The sequence below is a fragment of the Zingiber officinale genome, chromosome 4A (genome assembly GCF_018446385.1).
Source record: "Zingiber officinale cultivar Zhangliang chromosome 4A, Zo_v1.1, whole genome shotgun sequence".
In the NCBI taxonomy this organism is placed as follows: Eukaryota; Viridiplantae; Streptophyta; class Magnoliopsida; order Zingiberales; family Zingiberaceae; genus Zingiber; species Zingiber officinale.
Genome location: NC_055992.1, coordinates 45,253,250 through 45,273,260, shown reverse-complemented (window position 1 = coordinate 45,273,260; position 20,011 = coordinate 45,253,250). Strand labels below are relative to the sequence as shown.

General features: G+C 39.1%; 1 protein-coding gene across 3 annotated transcripts in view; it reads right to left on the bottom strand.

Moving 5' to 3' along the window:
* Positions 1 to 8,892: 8,892 nt before the first annotated feature.
* The window catches only part of LOC121969885 (MLO-like protein 9), a 141,998-nt gene continuing 130,879 nt past the window's right edge, over positions 8,893 to 20,011 (bottom strand). For 2 of the 3 annotated variants that reach the window (XM_042520181.1, XM_042520184.1), the window contains 2 exons: positions 9,261 to 9,432; positions 8,893 to 9,198 (listed from right to left, as the gene is read on the bottom strand). In XM_042520181.1, coding sequence (XP_042376115.1) covers positions 9,074 to 9,198; positions 9,261 to 9,432 — 297 coding nt within the window. In that variant the 3' untranslated portion in view covers positions 8,893 to 9,073. The remainder of the gene's footprint in view (positions 9,199 to 9,260; positions 9,433 to 20,011) is intronic. The other variant, XM_042520182.1, reaches the window with a different exon arrangement.

The following is a 20,011-nucleotide window of genomic DNA, read 5'->3' as shown; positions in this document are numbered from 1 at the left end:
TCTGCTTTGGCAGATTCAACAATACATGTGATCGAGGTAGTGATAGGTATCACGGCACGGTTAGGCATTTTAGAGTTGGTTCGATCTAGATCTAATCTAATCGAGAAGAATGCATCTTGTGCACGACTTAGATCTAATCTAATCGCAAGGGTGCATCATGTGCACGACTTAGATCTAATCTAATCGTTAAGGCACTAATTAATTAATTAATTATTAAACATGCATCAAATACATAATAATTAATTAATTAATCTATTTGTGATTTAGTCATGGTTCTACACGATCTTCTCAAGCCAATGAGAAGATCGATTGGTCAACCTAGGGTCAACACCTTCTCAAGCGCCTCCCTTGACCACCTTGTGTTGCTTGTGCCCGCCTCGGAACTCCGTCGTGGACCCTCCACCGCTCCAATTTTTACATTACAATTTGAAACTCGAGTTACATTCGAGTCTAAATCTAATTTACAACAAGAATAAAAGACGAGGCACGACGCGCAGGTCGCGAATAATAAAATAAATACAACACGCGAAAACACATCACGGCACGCAGGTCGTATTATGAATTACAACACAACCAATCATATTGGGCTTTGGGCCATGACTATCACAAATTAATATATATAATTCAAAATTATATATTTTCATAATTTTCTATAATTTTAAAATTAATTTTTACAATTTTACAAGTAAAATTTCCCGGCGGTCCCGTTTAGCGGTTTCGGGCGCAATAGCGGAACGGATCCCCTTGCGGGGCCCAGGGGCAGCGCCCCTACCCGCGATCTAACCATCGCGAGGGTTCCTTTGCGATCCAACAGCGCCTAAACCCGCTGTCCCAAAACGATTTGGGCCGAGACATTACCGTTTCGGAAAAATCTTCCCGACGGGTTCGTTTTTAGCGATTTCGGGTGCGATCGCGGAGCAAATCCCCTTGCGGGGTTAGGGGCAATACCCCTACCCACGATCTAACCATCGTGAGTTGCTCCTTTGCGATCTAATGGCACCCAAGCCCGCTGTCCCAAATGGATTTGGGGCAAAACGAAGCCGGTTTTGAAAGATCTTTCCGGTAGCCGAAGCCTACAAGTGCCGAGACACTTGTGCTTCGCTTCTACGGAAAAATTACCCATAAAATCATATAAAAACTAATTTTTACAGAAAATCACAGAAGGTTCTATTTTTCATAAAAATAAAAACAAACTCGTACAAGCCTTGCACGTGGCTCTGATACCACTGTTGGGTTCGTCGGGCCGCGAAAACCGTTTTTTCGCGTCGCGGAAACCCCGAGTCACCCAAAGCCAAGGATCTCGTGCAAGGAAAAACCGAAGAGAATACGAGTACGAATTTTGAAAAACCTTTTAGATCTACTCCTAGATCTACATGTTAAGAATTTTACCCTTGTTGCATAGCCCTTCGCTTTCCCGTTCGTCCAAGGTGTTGCCGGATCTCTAGACCGTCAAGCGTCGGTCCTCTAGATGTATCCACACGGACACGTAGGTGGAGAAAATCTCACACAAAGGTGTGCTAGCACCTTGGTGAGATTCGGCCAAGGCAAGGAAGAGAGGGAGAGGGAGAGCTTGAGAGGAAGAAGAAGGAAGAATCACCACACTTGAATGGAAAAATGAATTCTAATTCATTCTCAAAGTGGCCAGCCACATTCTCCACAAGAGTAACTCCCCATTAAATGCAATTAATGTGGAGTTAATAAGAAAATGGCTTTGTAACTTCCATGAGGTGTCACCCATGATGATGTGGAACATCATTATTGGTCCACCTAATGCCAACTCACCAATGAGGTGGCAAAAGGTCAAGTTAAAATTGACCTTTGGTCTTCCTTCTCTAGTCAAGTCAAACTTGACTCAATCTCTACCATGGTTGATCTAATCCAACCATTTGATTTAAGCCAATCTAATATAATGAATCTAATTCATTAAATTAAATTGATTTAATAAGTCATAATCTAAATTAGACTCATTAAATACATGAATCAACTTGAGTCGAACTCAAGTTAGCCCAATTAGGATTACTCTTAATCCAATTTGATTTATCAAATAAATCTAATCCTCTTGGTTCATCATATGAACCTAATCTCCATCTATTTGTCCTAAGTGTGTGACCCTATAGGTTCTTGTAACGTTGGCAATGCCCTAAACCCATTTAGGAGCATAAGTAATGAGCGGTATCTAGCAACACATCATTACTACCCAAGTTACAAGAATGTCGAGATCCGACATCACCTTGTGACTACCAATTGTGACTACTCACAAAATAATGACAAGTGTCCTTCTATCCTAGACATCTAGATTGATCAATGTGAGGCATAGACCGTGTCATCCTCTAATCAATCTAAATCTTGAACTCTAAGTAGACTCACTCGATCAAATGAGCTCAACATCTAATGTTGACTCATTTGGGCATGACCATGCACTTAGTGGTCTCACTCTATCAAGAATACCGATGTCGCTCCCGTCATATGGGAGGGATAGATCCCATCTACATCACTCACATCCCTCTACATAATTCGTTATATACCCAGTAATCGCCTTTATAGTCCACCCAGTTACGGGTGACGTTTGACGAAACTAAAGTACATAACTCCTTATGTAGGGATCCATGGTGACTTCAGGTCTAAGGACTAATAGTCATACTAATAGCCACATGAGAAAGTATATGACACTCATATAACGATCCATGATACTTTCTCATGACGGGTCATTCAGTATACATTCTCTAATGCATACTCATGTGTCAGCTTGATATCTCTATATCCATGACTTGTGAGATCAAGTCATCGAGCTGACCTACATGCTAGTCTTATTGTATTAACATTGTCCCTGAATGCTAATACTCGACTAGGAATGATTTAGAGTAGTGTTCCCTATATCATCTCACTATCGATTCAACTAATCGATTGATATAGATATGAACCTTCTACTCAAGGACGCTATTATACTTAGTCTATTTGACACTAATATAAATAAGTATAATAACCAAACAAATACCTTTATTAATATACAAGAATATGATATACATGAGTCCATACAATTATCAAATAATTGGCTCTAGGGCTCTAACTAACATGCTGGACTCATTTGATTTTGAATCATATGAGACATGCGATTCATGCCTACTGGGCAAGATGACCAAGACTCCCTTTAGTGGACACAACGAGAGAGCGATTGACTTGCTAGGACTTATACATAGTGATGTATGTGGCCCTTTCAATGTCGTTGTCAGAGGTGGTTATAGGTACTTCATTACATTTACTGATGACTTCAGTAGATATGGTTATGTGTATTTGATGACACATAAGTCTGAATCATTTGAAAAGTTCAAAGCATTCAAGAATGAAGTACAAAACTAGCTTGGCAAAAGTATTAAGACTTCGATCAGATCGAGGTGGTGAATACCTTAGCCATGAGTTTCGTGACTATCTAGCTGAGTATGGGATTCTATCCCAACTCACTCCTCCTGGAACACCACAGTGGAATGGTGTATCTGAAAGGAGAAATCGTACCCTATTAGATATGGTGCGATCTATGATGAGTCACTCAGATTTTCCTATATCTCTTTGGGGCTATGCTCTAGACACAGCAGCCTTCATACTTAACCGTGTTCCATCCAAGGTTGTGATAAAGACATCATATAGGATATGAACTGGGAGAGATGCCCAGGTGTCTTTTATGAGAATTTGGGGTTGTGAGACTTACGTTCGACGTCAAGTCTCAGACAAATTGAGACCCAAATCTGATAAGTGCTATTTTATAAGATATCCCAAGGAAATGAAGGGATATTACTTCTACATTCTCAGTCAACACAAAGTAGTTGTGGCTAAGACTGAGATATTTCTAGAAAGGGATTTTATTTCTAGAAAAACTAGTGGGAGTACATTCAATCTTGAAGAAGTTCAGGATATAGACCATGGCACTAAAGCCTTGATGGAAGTTGGACTGGAACCACAAAGTGTTGTGAATGATGAGATTGTTCCACAAGGAGTTGAGGAACAACAACCAGTTCAAGTAGACTTACCTCTTCGCAGGTCTGATAGGGTACATCGTCAGCCTGAGAGATACTCATTTCTCTTGTCTGACCATGATGACATTATGCTCGTTAAGAATGAGCCTACCTCCTATCAGGAAGCTGTGATGAGCCCAGATTCTGAGAAATGGCTAGAGGCCATGAGATCCGAGATGGAATCCATGTACACTAACCAAGTATGGACTTTATTTGATCCACCTGAAGGAGTTAAACCCATTGGATGTAAGTGAGTCTTTAAGAGAAATACTGACATGGATGGACTTATATATAAGGGTCGTCTGGTAGCTAAAGGTTTTAAGCAAATTCATGACATTGACTATGATGAAACTTTTTCTCGATGTAGCGATGTTTAAGTCCATTCGGATCATGCTTGCTATTGCAGCATACCACGATTATGAGATCTGGCAGATGGATGTCAAAACTGTGTTTCTGAATGGAAACTTACTCGAGGATGTGTACATGACACAACCTGAGGGTTTTGTAGATCCACTGCATACTGGCAGAGTATGCAAGCTGCATAAGTCCATTTATGGACTAAAGCAAGCTTCTCGGAGCTGGAATCTTCGATTCAATGATGCGATCAAATAGTTTGGTTTCATCAAGAATGAAGATGAACCCTGTGTCTACAAGAAGGTTGTTGAGAACATAGTTGTCTTCCTTGTATTGTATATGGATAACATACTACTCATTGGGAATGACATTCCTTTGCTGCAGTCTGTCAAGACTTGGCTGGGGAATTATTTCTCAATGAAGGACTTAGGTGAAGCATCCTGCATTCTAGGCATAAAGATCTATAGAGATAGATCTAAGAGATTGCTTGGCCTAAGTCAGAGTACGTATGTTGACAAGGTATTACTACAGTTTGCCATGCAGAATTCCAAGAAAGGATTTCTGCAGATGTCACATGGTGTGAGTGTTTCGAAGACTCAAAGTCCCTCTTCTAGAGAGGAGAGAGACTGCATGGATAAGATCCCTTATGCTTCAGCCATAGGATCTATCATGTACGTCATGCTATGCACTTGTCCTGATGTTTCGTATGCTTTGAGCATGACGAGCAGATACCAGTTAGATCCAGGTGAGTGTTACTGGATAGCGGTCAAGAATATTCTTACGTACTTGAGAAGAACTAAAGAATATTTCTTGATATATGGAGGCGATGATGAGCTAGCTGTAAAGGGTTACAGTGATGCCAACTTCCAAACTGACCAGGATGATTATAGATCGCAGTTTGGGTTCATGTTTTGCTTGAATGGTGGTGCTGTAAGCTGAAAGAGTTCGAAGCATGACACAGTTGTTGATTCTATAACAGAGGTCGAGTATATTGCTGCATCAGAAGCAGCAAAGGAGGCAGTTTGGATCCGCAAGTTTATTACTGAGCTTGGGGTGGTTCCTAGCATAGCTGATCCTATAGAGCTCTATTGTGACAACAACGGAGCAATTGAACAGGCTAAGGAACCTCGCTCACACCAGCGGACCAAACACATACTACGACGCTTCCATCTCATTCGAGAAATCATCGATAGAGGAGATGTGAAGATTTGCAGAGTACCCACAGAGGCTAACGTCGCTGATCCCTTGACCAAGGCTTTGGCACAGAGAAAGCATGATGATCACACAGGTCATTGGGTATTAAACCCTACACTGATTGACACTAGTGCTAGTGGGAGATTGTTAGTTAGAGCCCTAGAGCTAATCATATGATGATTGTTGTATGGACTCGATGTTTCATATTCCTATATATTTATAAAGACATTTCTTTATGGTTATTATACTTACTTGTATTGGTGTCAAATAATTAAGTATAATAGCGTCCTTGAGTAGAAGGTTCTTATCTATATCAATCGATTGGTTGAATCGATAGTGAGATGATATAGAGAACACTACTCTTAATCATTCCTAGTCAAATATTAACATTCAGGGACAATGTTAATGCGACGAGACTAGCATGTAGGTCAACTCGATGACTTGATCTCACAAGTCATGGATATAAAGATATCAAGTTGACACATGAGTATGCATTGAAGAATGTATACTGAATGACCCGCCATGAGAAAGTATCATGGATCATTATATGAGTGTCATATACTTTCTCATGTGACTATTAGTATGACTATCAGTCCTTGAACCTGAAGTCACCATAGTTCCCTACATAAGGAGTTGCATACTTTGGTTTCGTCAAACGTTATCCGTAACTGGGTGGACTATAAAGGCGATTACTGGGTATGTAACAAATTATGCGAAGGGATGTGAGTGATGTAGATGTGATCTATCCCTCCTATATGACGGGAGTGACATCATGATTCTTGATAGAGTGAGACCACTAAGTGCATAACCATGCCCAAATGAGTCAATATGAGATATTGAGCTCATTTGATTAGAGTGAGTCTACTTGGAGTTCAAGATATAGATTGATTAGAGGATGCCACAGTCTATGCCTTAAATTGATCTATCTAGATGTCAAGGATAGAAGGACATTGTCACATATTGTGAGAGTCACAATTAGTAGTCACAAGGTGATGTTGGATCTCAACATTCTTGCAACTTGGGTAGTAATGATATGTTGCTAGATACCGCTCATTACTTATGTTTCTAAATGAGTTTAGGAACATTGCCAACGTTACAAGAACCTATAGGGTCACACACAAAGGATAATTAGATGGAGATTAGGTTCATTTGATGAACCTAGAGGATTAGGTTCATGTGATGAACCAAATTGAATTAAGAGTACTCCAAATTAAATTAATTGAGTTGGACTCAATTTGATTCATGTGTCCAATGAGTCTAATTTAGGTTATGACTCATTGAATCAATTTAATTTAATGAATAGAGATTCATTAAATCAAATTAACTTGAATCAATGGTTAGATTTAATCAACCATGGGGAATTTAAGTCAAGTTTGACTTGACATGAGAGGGAAGATGAAGGGTCAATTTTGACTTGACCTTGACTTGACTAAAGCCACCTCATTTGTGAGTTGGCATAGGGCCGGCCAATGATGATGTGCCACATCATCAAGGCCACTTCATGGTGTGCCACCTCATGAGGAAAACCAAGAGCCATGACTCTTGGTATTCCATGGAGGTTTAAAACCTCTCCTTTAGTGGCCGACCACTTTAGATGTGATTGAATGCAATTGTGTGCTCAATTCAAGAGGTCATCTTCTTCCTCCTCTCTTCTTCTTCTTTCCCTCTCTTCCTTCATTGTCGAGACTCCTTGGGGTGCTAGCACACTCTAAGGTTTCCTCTCCATCTCTTGTTAGTGTGGATACTTCTAGAGGTGTGTACACTTGAACACACTTGAGATCTGACGGACCTTGGACGAGCGGGATTTGCGAAGGGCTTCGCTTCAAAGGTATACTCCTTAACATGTAGATCTAAAGTAGATCTAGAGTAGAATAACAAACATGTACATGTAAAATTTTATATATATATCTTCGTACGGATTTGTGGCAAGACTTCGGGATTTTCGCAACGCAAAAAGTGAATTTTGCGGCCCGAAAGTCCCAACACCAGGCATCTTAGAGGTGCTCAGAGGCACCTCGAAACGACGCTTGAAGGCACCCTCAAGGAGATTAAATTGGCAGATAAGACTTCATGGCACAAAGGCACCCTAGAGGCGTTGGAGGTGCCTCGGAGGCGCATTGAAGGTGCCTCAGATCAACGCTTGGAGGCACCATCAAGAAGATTAAATTGGCAGATAAGACTTCATGGCGCGAAGGCACCCTGGAGGCGTCTCAGAGATGCATTGGAGGCACCTTAGAGAGCTTGGAGGCACCCTCACACAAATAGAGACTGCATGTGTCAAAGTTTATCAAAGTCGAAGTTTTCGAGATAATTTTTGTGGTTAGAGACACCTTGGAGGCGCCTTCAACACTCTTTAAATGAGCCATTAGACCAACACTTTATACATAACTCTATACGCAATCTTTCGAGATTCTAACTGCTCTGACTTCATCCTCCTGCTATGTTGCAATGCTGCTACGCCCTATTACTACTAAAAAGTCGTCCAATATTAAGCTTGATCCGATAATCTTTACGTGTTGGGTAACAAAATTTTCAATTAAGCTTTGAATTACTACATAAAAGAAAGTGCAGATTACTATTATATTCAATTCACTCTTCCAACGATTTAGAATGAGATTTTTATTAGATTACCCGTCGATACAATCTGAGAGATCATGGGTCTTGGAGTAGGAGTCGTTGAAGGTTCTGAATCAAGTAACCGATTGTGTCTTGATTTTCTTTTCTGATATCTTATTTAATTATATTGCCCACTTTGTTTTTGTTTTTTTTTTATTTTTTTTTTTAAAAAGATTGATTTTAAAATCACGTTATTCTTCCCCTCTATCATCGATCATCATTCCTCATCATTTAATATAATACCTTAATGCAATCATTTTTAATATTTCAAGATCTTTTATTTTCCCCTCTCCCACACTTTTGTTATTTTATAAATATTTTTTATTTTATTTTCAATTTTTAATATAAATATTCAAAATTTTTATTCTTGCCTTCATTTACAACTTTCTTAACTTCTTTTTTAGTTACAGAATACTTCTAAAATTTTTAACATTTTTACAAGTATTTATAGATGGTTCATTTTTTATGCATATATACTTTTTCATTCCAAACTAAAATCCTTTATTTGGTGGCGCACACCTCTTTTACTCATGCACTCTTAGCCACTATTTTTATATATTAATCAAATGAAAAAAAAACCTATAAGAAAATCAAAGAAGATTAAAGACAGCTACTTGGGAGCTTTCCATGAACGCCCTACTGACAGTTCTATCATTTTTCTTGGAAAATAACAAAGAAAGTTCACTTTTGCTGGAAAGATCGACACACCTATGCACACAAGTTCCATAATATTATCTCTAGATTCACCAAAAAGAGTAATAAATGGGAATCAACACAATTTAATAACATATTTCATAGAGAAGTTTGTTTCTTTCCTATTGAGTTTGTGTAGTCATGATGAGAAGAATCTACTTACATTGCATCCCATAAAAAAGAAAAATAAATAGAATTGTGTATTACAGTTATGAAAGATCAATTATTTGGTATTCTTCTTTCACCCGTTCTACTGCAAGGAGCTGCAGTTCAGTTGTTCCACTGAGGATGTCTTTAGAAGCGACCGCTGAGGTTGAGGCAACAGTGGCTGCTACTGGTAGAACTTCAGAATCAGAGCCTTGTGCCAAACCTTTTTGATGAATTATGAAATGTCACCTGCAGAAGTTGGGTCATGAATTGGGTGCATAGCTACTGCCTTTGGACTTCCAGGGGGGCTTGCATTTGGTGAACCCTTTGGGTTCTTTTTCTTCATGGCTGTTTGATGCCATTTCTTGATTGCCTTGGATGTCTGCTCATCGAAGATGGATATTTTCATTTGCGAACCCATCTGAAACCAATGGAAGAAAAAGAAAGAAAGTGATGTCAGCATTAGTATCAATGACTAGATAAACTAGCATTAGTCAATGAAATTGTTAAAATATTCAATAATTTTTTATATATTTTTTCAAAAGTTTTTTTTTAAATTTTAATAAGGCCAGTTCACTTTTTTAGGTAAGTTTGTTATGAAAAATAAGTCGTGTCATAAATGTCTAAAAGGTGTTAGGATCCCATGTATTAGTTATGATTTTGAGAGTGGATACAATGTTAATTCTTATCATGGTATCAGAGCTAGTTTCTTTTCCCTAAATCCTAAATTTGACTGCCACCTCTGCCTCCATCTCTAAGCACCATAATTCGCACCATCATCACTGCTTCCGCAAGAATTGCATCTACTACGCTTCTGAGTCGCTCGTCTGCGGTGCAAGATTAGATCATTCTGTCTCCACCACCATCATCTACAATTGAAAATGAATTACCAATCTACAGTTGATCCCCTCACCAAGTAGATCGTCTATGCCACCATCATCATCTTTCAACAAAGATTAATTTGAAATATTATAAATTAGCAAGAAATGTGAAGCTTCCTTTATGTTTTCTCGCTATTGACCCGATCGGAGATCACAAGACTAAGCAAAATCAATCAGACAAATCTACATACAAGTGCACTCATTGCAATCAAAGAAATCATTCAACAAGTCATTGCTTTAAACTTATTGGATATCCAGATTTGTGGGACTCAACACGACATCACAACTTCAAGCGACCACTTACTATAATGATTGGTCAAACAAAGGAAGATGATACCACTCCTACATCATCAACATTGGTACTACAAAACTGAAGGTAAGGTCTTAAATACTTCTACACCTGTTTTGAATAGTGCATGGATAATTGATTCAAGTGTTATTGATCATATGACATTTGATGTTTAGACAAATCACAACCCTTAACCCATCCTCTAAAAATTGTATTTCCACAGCTAATGGCAAAACCGCCCCAGTTGTTAGGGAAGCGTCATCACATCTTACTAATACTTACACCTTGATTCAATGTTAATTGTTCCCTCTTTAAATTATAACATTTTGTAAGTCTCTCAAATCACTACCTTATCTTGTGTTATTATTTTTTGAATTGATTATTGTGTGTTTAAGGACATTCAGACTCGACAAAACGATTGGTTATGGCGTTATGAGGGGGAAATTGCATTATTGAACTTAGAGTCAAATACTTCTAGTAGTTCACAACAAGATTTAGCAATAGAGAGCACTGATTTACCAAAAAGGAACTATGACATCGACAGCTAAGACATGCCTCATTTGTTTATTTATAAAGGTTATTTCCTAAAATTTGTCTAGTTGTAATTGTGAAATGTGTGAACTTGCAATAAAAGTCATAATGCTTCATTTCCTTTTTAATTTTAAATAAAAGTCCAACTCCTTTTATGGTTATTCACTTTGATGTTTGGGACAATCTAGACTTCAGGGTGTTCACATTGGTTTGTCACCTTCATAGATAATTATACTTGGATGACTTGGTTATATCTAATAAAATCTAAATTAGAAGTTACATTATTGTTTCAAAAGTCTTATAACACCGGTAGTGTTGGTGCTAGAGCACAACTTTTAACCTAGAGTTTTGATATAGGATTAAGATTAGAGTCAGGTTTGTTGTGATCTAATAAGTTAATGTCAAGTGTGTAGGTGCACGTTACTCAGTATTGTAAATGACGGTAGACGGTGGTAGGACGATTGGTGATCGCCAACCGCCTAGGCATGCCTAGGCAATTGAATTTTTTTTACTATTTTTTATATATAATATTATAAATAATCATTATTCTTATATTTACTTTAAATAAAATATATTAATTAAAAATAAAATTTTAATCTAAATATTTAAAAATAAAAAATAAAAAATAAAAAATAAAAAATAAAAAATAAAACATTTTTTAAAATATACATATATTTAATTATTGAGATAATTTTATTAGGATTTAATTAAGTCTATTTAAATTATCTCAATCGTAGTTAGGAGTTGATTAAAATTATCGAACTAAAGTTTAATTAAATCGCATACCCTATTTCGGTCGAGCAACGAGCCCAATGTGTCGCCAAGACCGCACCATGCGATCGGACGTGTCGCCGGCCTGGGCAACGCGTCCAGGCCGTCACCGAGTTCAGACGATGAGTCCAGGCTCGTCGCTGGAATCGAACGACACATCCAAGCTTGCGTGACACATCCAAACTCGCCATTGGGCCCATGCGGCTCGTCCAGACACGTCGCGATGGTGAAACAATAGCTATGGCAGTTCCAAGCACGACCGTGGCGGTTCTAGGCATGATAATGGCGAAAGGAGGTGAGTTATCACCTAAAGCACCGCCTTTGCTTGAGGCGATGCAGTTGATATCGACCTCCCGCTTAGGCTACCACCTCAACCCCCATTAAAAACATTGATGTTACTTGACTGTGATGAAGTCTTGATTGTGAGCTAGACTGTGACTAAGTCCTAGTGGAATTAGGCAACTGTCAGACAAGAGCTAAGTCTTGGTTTAAACCAAGCAAGAAAGTCCTAGCTGGTTGCTAGGTGAATTAAGTCCAAATGGCGAAGACTTAATAAACAAAAGTCCAAGCTGAGAGCTAGGTGAATCAAGTCGAGGTGGAGTTAACTGGAGCTGAAGGTTTGACAAACAAGTCCAAGTGGAAGCAGCTGGGAGCTGTAACTTGGCAACTTGGTCTAGATGAGTTGGAGGATGAGTGTATAGACCAACGTAAGAGCGAGTTACTTTAAATTTTGTATTCTACTCATTACATGTAACTACTGTAGGAAAACATGTTCGATGGTTGTAGACTACCAGAGAGTCGAGGCGACTAGCTGGTGATAACTCTCGACAAAGGGATTTAAGAGGGTCTAGATCATCAAAGGATACGGGCAACCAAAGTAGTTTCTAGGCGACTAGGAGATGACGTTATCAATAATCCAAGAAAGTTAGGTCAAGATTATATTTGACCTCTATCCAGGTGACTGGAGGGCTTCAAGTAAAAGCTTCATTAACGTTATCTAACGGATAAACATTGTAGTCACGTCAACAATAATACATGCGACCGGAGGAGTGCTATAAAAAGAGGATCAAGGCAGAGCTTAGAAATCACTCATTCACACATTCTCTTAATCTCTTGTACTCGTGCTCTTGTGCTTTCTCATCTTCTGTGCTGCAACACGCTACGACTTGTGCTTCATTTCTAATCAACAACACCTAGAGTAACATTTCATTTGTTTTTGTGTTGCCTCATATTTGTTATTGTGCTTAACTTTTTAGATTCTCTCTCCCATCTCCAGAGGCTTTCTAAAAAAGGATAAATTAGAAATAAGAATTGTATTTTATAACTACTACGTGTTTCTATACTTCTAGTTTGGTTGATCATCTACTTGCATGCTTAATTTGTAGTTAAGTCCTTTCCATGCTTACATTGATTTGCTAATGAATCTATTTAAGTAATTTATATTTCCGCTGTGCTACTTTGATTGATTCAATTATTTTTGTTACTATCTATTTAAAAAATTCTTAATGCTATTCATCCCTTTCTCTCTCTAGTGTCAAGTTTGATCCTACAATTAGTACATAGTATAATACTCGAATACAAGTGTTACGAAGTGACAATGGTAGAGCATATCATAGTTTCGAACTCTAAATATTTTGTTGACTCTCATGCTTCAATTCATCAAACTAGTTGTCTAGATACACCTCAATAAAATAGTATGGCTGAAAGCAAAAATATACACTTATTTGAGATTGTTTGCACTTCCCTAATAAAAGCTCACATGCCCTTATGCTACCGGGGGTGAAGCTCTCCTCTCTGTTGTATATCTCACCAATCGTGTTTCATCTAGTTCTATCAACTTCAAAACGCCCTTTCAGACACTTGTAGAAATTGATGTTGTTCCAACAGTTCCAATCTACCCCCTCATGTTTTTGGATGTGTTGCCTATGTGCATCTTCACAAACATCAAAGAAGTTAATGCCTCGAGCCTATGTCTTTATTGGATATGCTATCAATTAAAAAGGATACAAATTCTATCATCCCCCAACTAAACATATGTTTGTTATTATGGATGCTTTCTTTCATGAAAATATTATGCATTTCTCCAAGTCTAACTTTCAGGGTGAGTATCTTGAGGAAATTCAGATCCTTCTATACAATCATGAAGAAGATATGGTGGAAATATTTGATCAAAATATTAGTGATTTCGATCCTAGTGGATAAAATTTGGATTTAAGTGTCAATATCATTCAACACAATAAGCGTAGAAGTGGATAAGATGGAACCTAGTGATTAAAACGTGGATCTAAGGGGTGATACCATACACAACGACACAATAAACATAGAAGAGGATGAGATGAAACCTAGTGACACCAAAGAAGTCAAGAAATTTTTGAAACCGAACTTGAGCCCCTCCAAAATGATACACTAAAGCAATCGTTGTATGCGGATATTACTTACACACTACAAGATAGCCATCTAAGAGACAATTATCATAATGTCTTTCCAGAGGTATTCCAAAATCTACATACAAACCTCAATTGTCTAGTAGAGTAAGATATCCCATTAGCCATTATATGCCTACACATCTCTTGTCAAAAGAAAATCAGTCATTTGTTATATCTATACCTTACACTGTGCAGGAAGCCTTATCTGATTGAAGATGGAAAGCCGCGATGATGAAGAGATGGACCTCTAATCATCCTATATAAAAAGTTGGATGCCGATGGATCTTTACTGTGCAAGATCGGTAGCAAAAGGATACACCTAAACATATGGAATTTGTTAGTGCAATTGACCTTTAGGGTTTTGATATTTTGGTTTGAACAATATGTTCAATGAGAACTTGGTTAGGATTGATCAAGTTAAGTGAAGAGTCCAAACAAGTTAAAGTGGAGGACGCATGGAAGTAAGTGAGAAGTTCAAGTAAGACCACATACTTGACAATTGGCGAAAAGTCCTATGGGACTAGCAATGTAAATCCTAGTGTGGCTAGGCAGTGTAAGTCCTACTTGTTAGTGCGAGAAGCATCCGACGATCGAATCTGAGTTTTTGATAATGGCAAAGGGTTCAAAGTTAAGGTTATTTGTGGTCTAACATATTTGAATGAGTTTGCAGGAAAGCCCTAAGCGTACTTAGGCAAAAGTCCTAGCTACGGTTAGGCAGGTGGAAAACCCTAGGGGGTGGTAACCCTAGGCGGAAAGTCTTAGCGGGTTGAGAGTTTGGGGCAAAAACCCTAGAGTCGGGGACTTTAGGTGGAAAGTCCTGGTGGTCGCGGACCAGATGAAAAGATTGGACGGGTCGTGGAGCGAACGTCCAGCAGAAAGTCCTGGAGACTCGGGTGCTGAGCAAAAGTCCAGTCGGTCTGGAGGACCGGTCTGGCAACAAGTAAACTCTCCTGAGTGGAATAGGTGAGGGCGCATTCCCCGGTGAGGGAACAGTAGGCGCCGGTTCGACCTATGGTTTCCGGAGGTGAAATCCGAAGTTAGAACGGGACAGTCCGGAGACTGTCAAAACAACTTATTATTTCTTATATATTTGTACTAAACTCTGTTTTGCAGGATATGTTTTGTATTTTAGACTAACACATCTTGCAGGGAGTGAAAAAGCCTTAAAGCCTCGGATGAACAGTACCCGAGGCGCCCTCCATGGAACTTGGAGGCGCCTCGGGTGCAATGTTAGAAGGCTCCGCGCAGCAGAGCAAGAGGCGCCCTGGACGCTGGGTGGAGGGCGCCCTCCATGGGCTTAGAGGCGTCCTTGGGCAGATAGGCTGCGGGCGAAACAGAGCTTATTCACGCTGTGGATCCGACAGGGTTGGAGCCGCCCTCCATGCGGTTGGAGGCGCCCTCAACGGGCTATATAAGCCTATCTCGAGTAGCAACAAAGTATACAACTTGAAATCATAATCTTTCAATTGTGCACTGCTCAAAGGACGATCCGACAAGCTCGACGACCCAAAGCTTCGAATTTACTGTTTTCCGTTGTCGGTATAATTTTTATTACTGCTTTAATATTGTACTTCAAACTGTAAAGAATTTCTGAACTTATGGTGATTGCCCACCAAAAGCGATCAACGATCGCGAGTCTTGGAGTAGGAGTCACCACAAGCTCCGAACCAAGTAATTCCTTGGTGTGTTCGTGTGTTATTTCTTTTATTCCGCTTCGTAACGTTTACTCCGATCGATTGTTTTAAAATGAACGTGAAAGTCACGAGCGCTATTCGCCCCCTCCCCCCTCTAGCGCTTTCGATCCTACAATTGGTATCAGAGCAGGGTCGTTTCGAATTGGTGAAACCACAATTCAAGCAATTTTTTGTGGTAATTTTTGATTTTACGAAGTTAATTGGAATCGGTAAACTTGCCGCCTTCCGATCTGCTTTATCGATCGAGTTTTTCTCGTTTCTCGAAGTCGGTGCAACCACCGCTCGAGTTTATTTATTTATTTATTTCTCACTTAATCCCGCACTACTAATCCAAGACTAAGTCTTGGAACAAAGTTTCCTGTTTTTGTTTGTACGAGATTGTACTTCTACAATGGCCCATCAAGAAGGCTACAGTACAGGCCGCCCGCCGCTCTTCTCCGGCGAAGACTTCGGCTACTGGAAGAGCTGAATGGATTCCTACCTCCAAACCCAATTCGACATGTGGATGATCATCAAAATTAGCATCTCACTTCCACTCGACGGCACGGGAAAACCAGTATCATGCGAGAACTGGGACGCAAGTATAATAAAGAAGGTCGAGGTCAACGTCAAAGCAACATGTACTCTTCAATATAGTATAACAAAGGAAGAGCTGAACCGAGTTGGCCCATTCTCAAGCGCGAAAGAACTATGGGAGGAGCTGATCGAGCTGCACGAAGGCACCTCCGATACGAAAGTAAGTAAGCGCGATCTAATTTTAAATAAGTTATATAACATAAAAATGCAGGAAGGTGAGACGGCTAGCCAACTTCACGCGCAGATACAAGATCTACTGAACGGACTCCACGGGGTCGGACAAAAGATAGAGAATTGAGACGTAATAAGGTACACACTCAACGCCTTTCCTAGGAATACTTTGTGGGCATCCATGGTAGATGCTTACAAAGTATCCAAGGATCTTTCAGCAATTAAGTTAGATGAGTTATTTTCAGAATTTGAATTGCACGAACAGATTAATGCACGTCTAGCCGAGAAAGGTATTGCATTGATTGCAGGTACAAGCAGAACCCGGGAACCAAAAGCAAAGCCAAAACCGAACCCAAGTCCGAAGACGAATCAAACTTAGAAGATGACGACGACGAGATCGCAGCCGAGATCGTCAACCTAGTACGTAAGCTCTACAAAAAGAAGAAAGGTTTTACTAAGAAGGACATCAAGAAGGTGATTTAGTCCAAGACGGTGCCAGCCAGTCCAAAAGCCAAGTTTGAAGTAACCTGCTACGGCTGCAACCAAAAGGGACACATCAAAGCCAATTGTCCAAACCAAAAGGAAGCAAAGAAGCAGAGGAAGAAGAAAGCACTAAAAGCAACATGGGATGAGTCTTCTTCAGATGACTCCGACGAAGAGCTCGAACAGACGAGTTTCCTTGCGCTGACTGCCCGGGAACAAGTTGACGAATTGAAGACCGAGAGCGAATCGGAAGCCGAGTCCGAGAGAAGCCACGGATCTGTATCCGTTTCCGAAGGCCCTAACCCTAAGAAATTCACTATATAATTTAGTTAATTATCTAATGCGCAAGTTAGCTAAATCCAATGTCCGGGTCAAATCACTTCAAAAGGAGGTAACAACCCTTAAAGAAGTGACTAACCCTAGCTCCTTGATTGACCTCGTTCACACTGGAACCTCCACTCAAGTCTAAAAGCTTGAGGAAGAGAATTCTAACCTGAAAAATCAAGTCAAAGAACTAAAGGACACGTTGGAACGATTCACCTTGGGTTCCAAGAATCTTGACCTGATTTTTGGAAAACAGAGAGCCGTCTACAACCGATCCGGACTTGGATTTAAGGCTAAACGAAAATACAAGTCTTACCTATCAATTATAAATAGAACAAATAGAAAAGTAGTCTAAGCATGGGTTCCCAAGTCCAACTTGATTAATCAAGTTGGACAATATTGGATCCCCAAGGATTAAATCCACTACCTTGATAGACCCTATCGAGGCTATGATCCAGGGGAGTCAATAGAAAAACCATTTTTATAAATAGAATTGTTTGATGCTTATCTTACTGCTTTTATTATACATGCTTAGATTAGGCTAGATAAGGATCTAGGCATGATTTACACTTGACTAGTTAGACCTAGGGGTTACAAAAGGAAAATTAAATATCTAATTTCTTGGAAAGGCTGTCTAGAAGTGGTGGATGATCTCATACCCAAAAAGGCCTAGTGCCTCGCCATAGCCTGGAAGCCAATATTTGAAATGAATATTTTAATTGACTAATTGAAAAACCTGAGTCTAATTCAAATGTAAATTAATCCTTAGATGATAACCTAAAATCAAAGATTAAATTAACCATCTCATAAAAACCTATAAGGCTCCTGAGTGATAACTTAGAAGAGGGTGATATGGACTTAGGTAAGATTTAGACCTAACTTAACCTAATTAATTAATTAACATAACCTAATTAATTAACTTAACCAATTAATTTACTTAACCTAATTAATTAACTTAACCTAATTAATTAATTTAACTTAACCAATTAATTAACTTAACCTAACTAATTAATTAACTTAACCTAATTAATTAACTTAACTTAACAAATTAATTAACTTAACCTAACTAATTAATTAACTTAACCTAACTAATTAATTAACTTAACTTAACCAATCAATTAATTAATTTAATTAATTAACCTAACAAATTAATTAACTTAACCTAATTAATTAACTTAAGTTAACCAATTAATTAATTAACCTAACATAAACCTAATTCTTAACTTAAACTTAACTCAATTAAATCTAATAACTAATTAATAACTCTTAAGACAAATCAATTCAATTCCAAATTAATGTAACTTAATCAAATCAACACAAACTTAAAACTTAACTCAACTAAACTTACTTAAAACTAATTTAAAATTACTTTAAAATTAAATCTAACTTAAAATTAAAACCAACTTAAAATTAAACTTAAACTTAATTAAAAACCTAAAACTTAACTTAAATAAAAATAAAAAAAATAATAAAAATAAATAAAATAAAAAAAATATCGTAGGGCGCCTCCAAATGAAGGAGGCGCCCCCGGGAGCGACGAGAATATTCCCGCCAAAAGGTATGGAGGGTGCCTCCCACCAATAGGAGGCGCCCCCCATAACGCATTGAGGGCGCCCTCCATGCGATTGAGGTCACCCTCAATACTGATTTTTCCAGCGAACAGAGACTCTTCTATTCGCCTGTTTTACACGATTCGAGTCACGCCGAGGCGCCTTTTCAGCTCGATTTTCTCCCCTTCAACCCCATTAACACCTCAAGATGCCTCCTAAGTATACCCCATTTGATTATACTACTTCTGTATGTATTTTCTGTGCATTTTTTATATATGTGTGTGTATACATATAGGAAAAGACGGAACATAGACCCTGCTTCTAGTAGTACCCCATCCACCGATGCTAGATTCCCTATTGAGCGACATAGGCTAGAGTTCATTAGGCATACATTTTCTCCATTAAAGTGTAGATATTTGAGCAGATCCTTTTTTACTAGATATTGTACACCTATTACCCAGATGATTGAGCATTACCAGCTAGATAGGCTGGTTTACTGCAGCCATGCAGTTAATCACGACTTGTGTGCTCAGTTTTATAACAACCTAGATAGAGTAGATGATCTGACTTACTCCACCAGAGTTGGTGGAAAGGATTTTCAGTTTTCTCCCACCCTCCTATACACTAGTCTAGGACTTAGGCTATCCACATGTTCATTTTTGTGTTACCCTAGTAGGGACCTGCCATTTGGTTACTCCCATATTACCTTAGATACTATCTATATGTATCTTTTTTTTTTAGGGGGGGGGGGGACCACTTGTAGTGACTGACTTCAGATCACTCTCTTTTAGGGTCCAGGACTATATCATGTATCGGGTCCTGACTGCCTGCATTTTGCCGATCGCGTCTCGGAATGTTCCGACGATGCGACCTTCTCACTCCTTTTTGTATGCCCTCTGTCAGCATTTAAATATAGATATAACTTTGCATATGTTTCATAACATTATACGTGCATCCGGTCTTGTCACTAGACTCGAGGTCCATATGCCCTATTGTCATATTTTGACATATAGTTTTTCGACCTTAGAGATAGACACGACCCAGGGGAGGGTTACTTCCCTTAGTCCGTACGATGAGTTCGGTCAGTGTTAGTTAGCCTTAGTGCATATAGACATTACCGCTCAGGGGATCCTAGCCTGGAGAGGTGGGTCGTAGCCACCTGCTCGAGGATGAGTTTTTTGCTCCAGTCGAGGACGTTGATCCAACCAAGGGAGCCGCTCCAGCCACGAGAGATGAGTTTCATGTCCTAACCGAGGGAGAGGAGTGGTTAGAGATTACGAAGACAAAGATCTTTGGGCATCTTC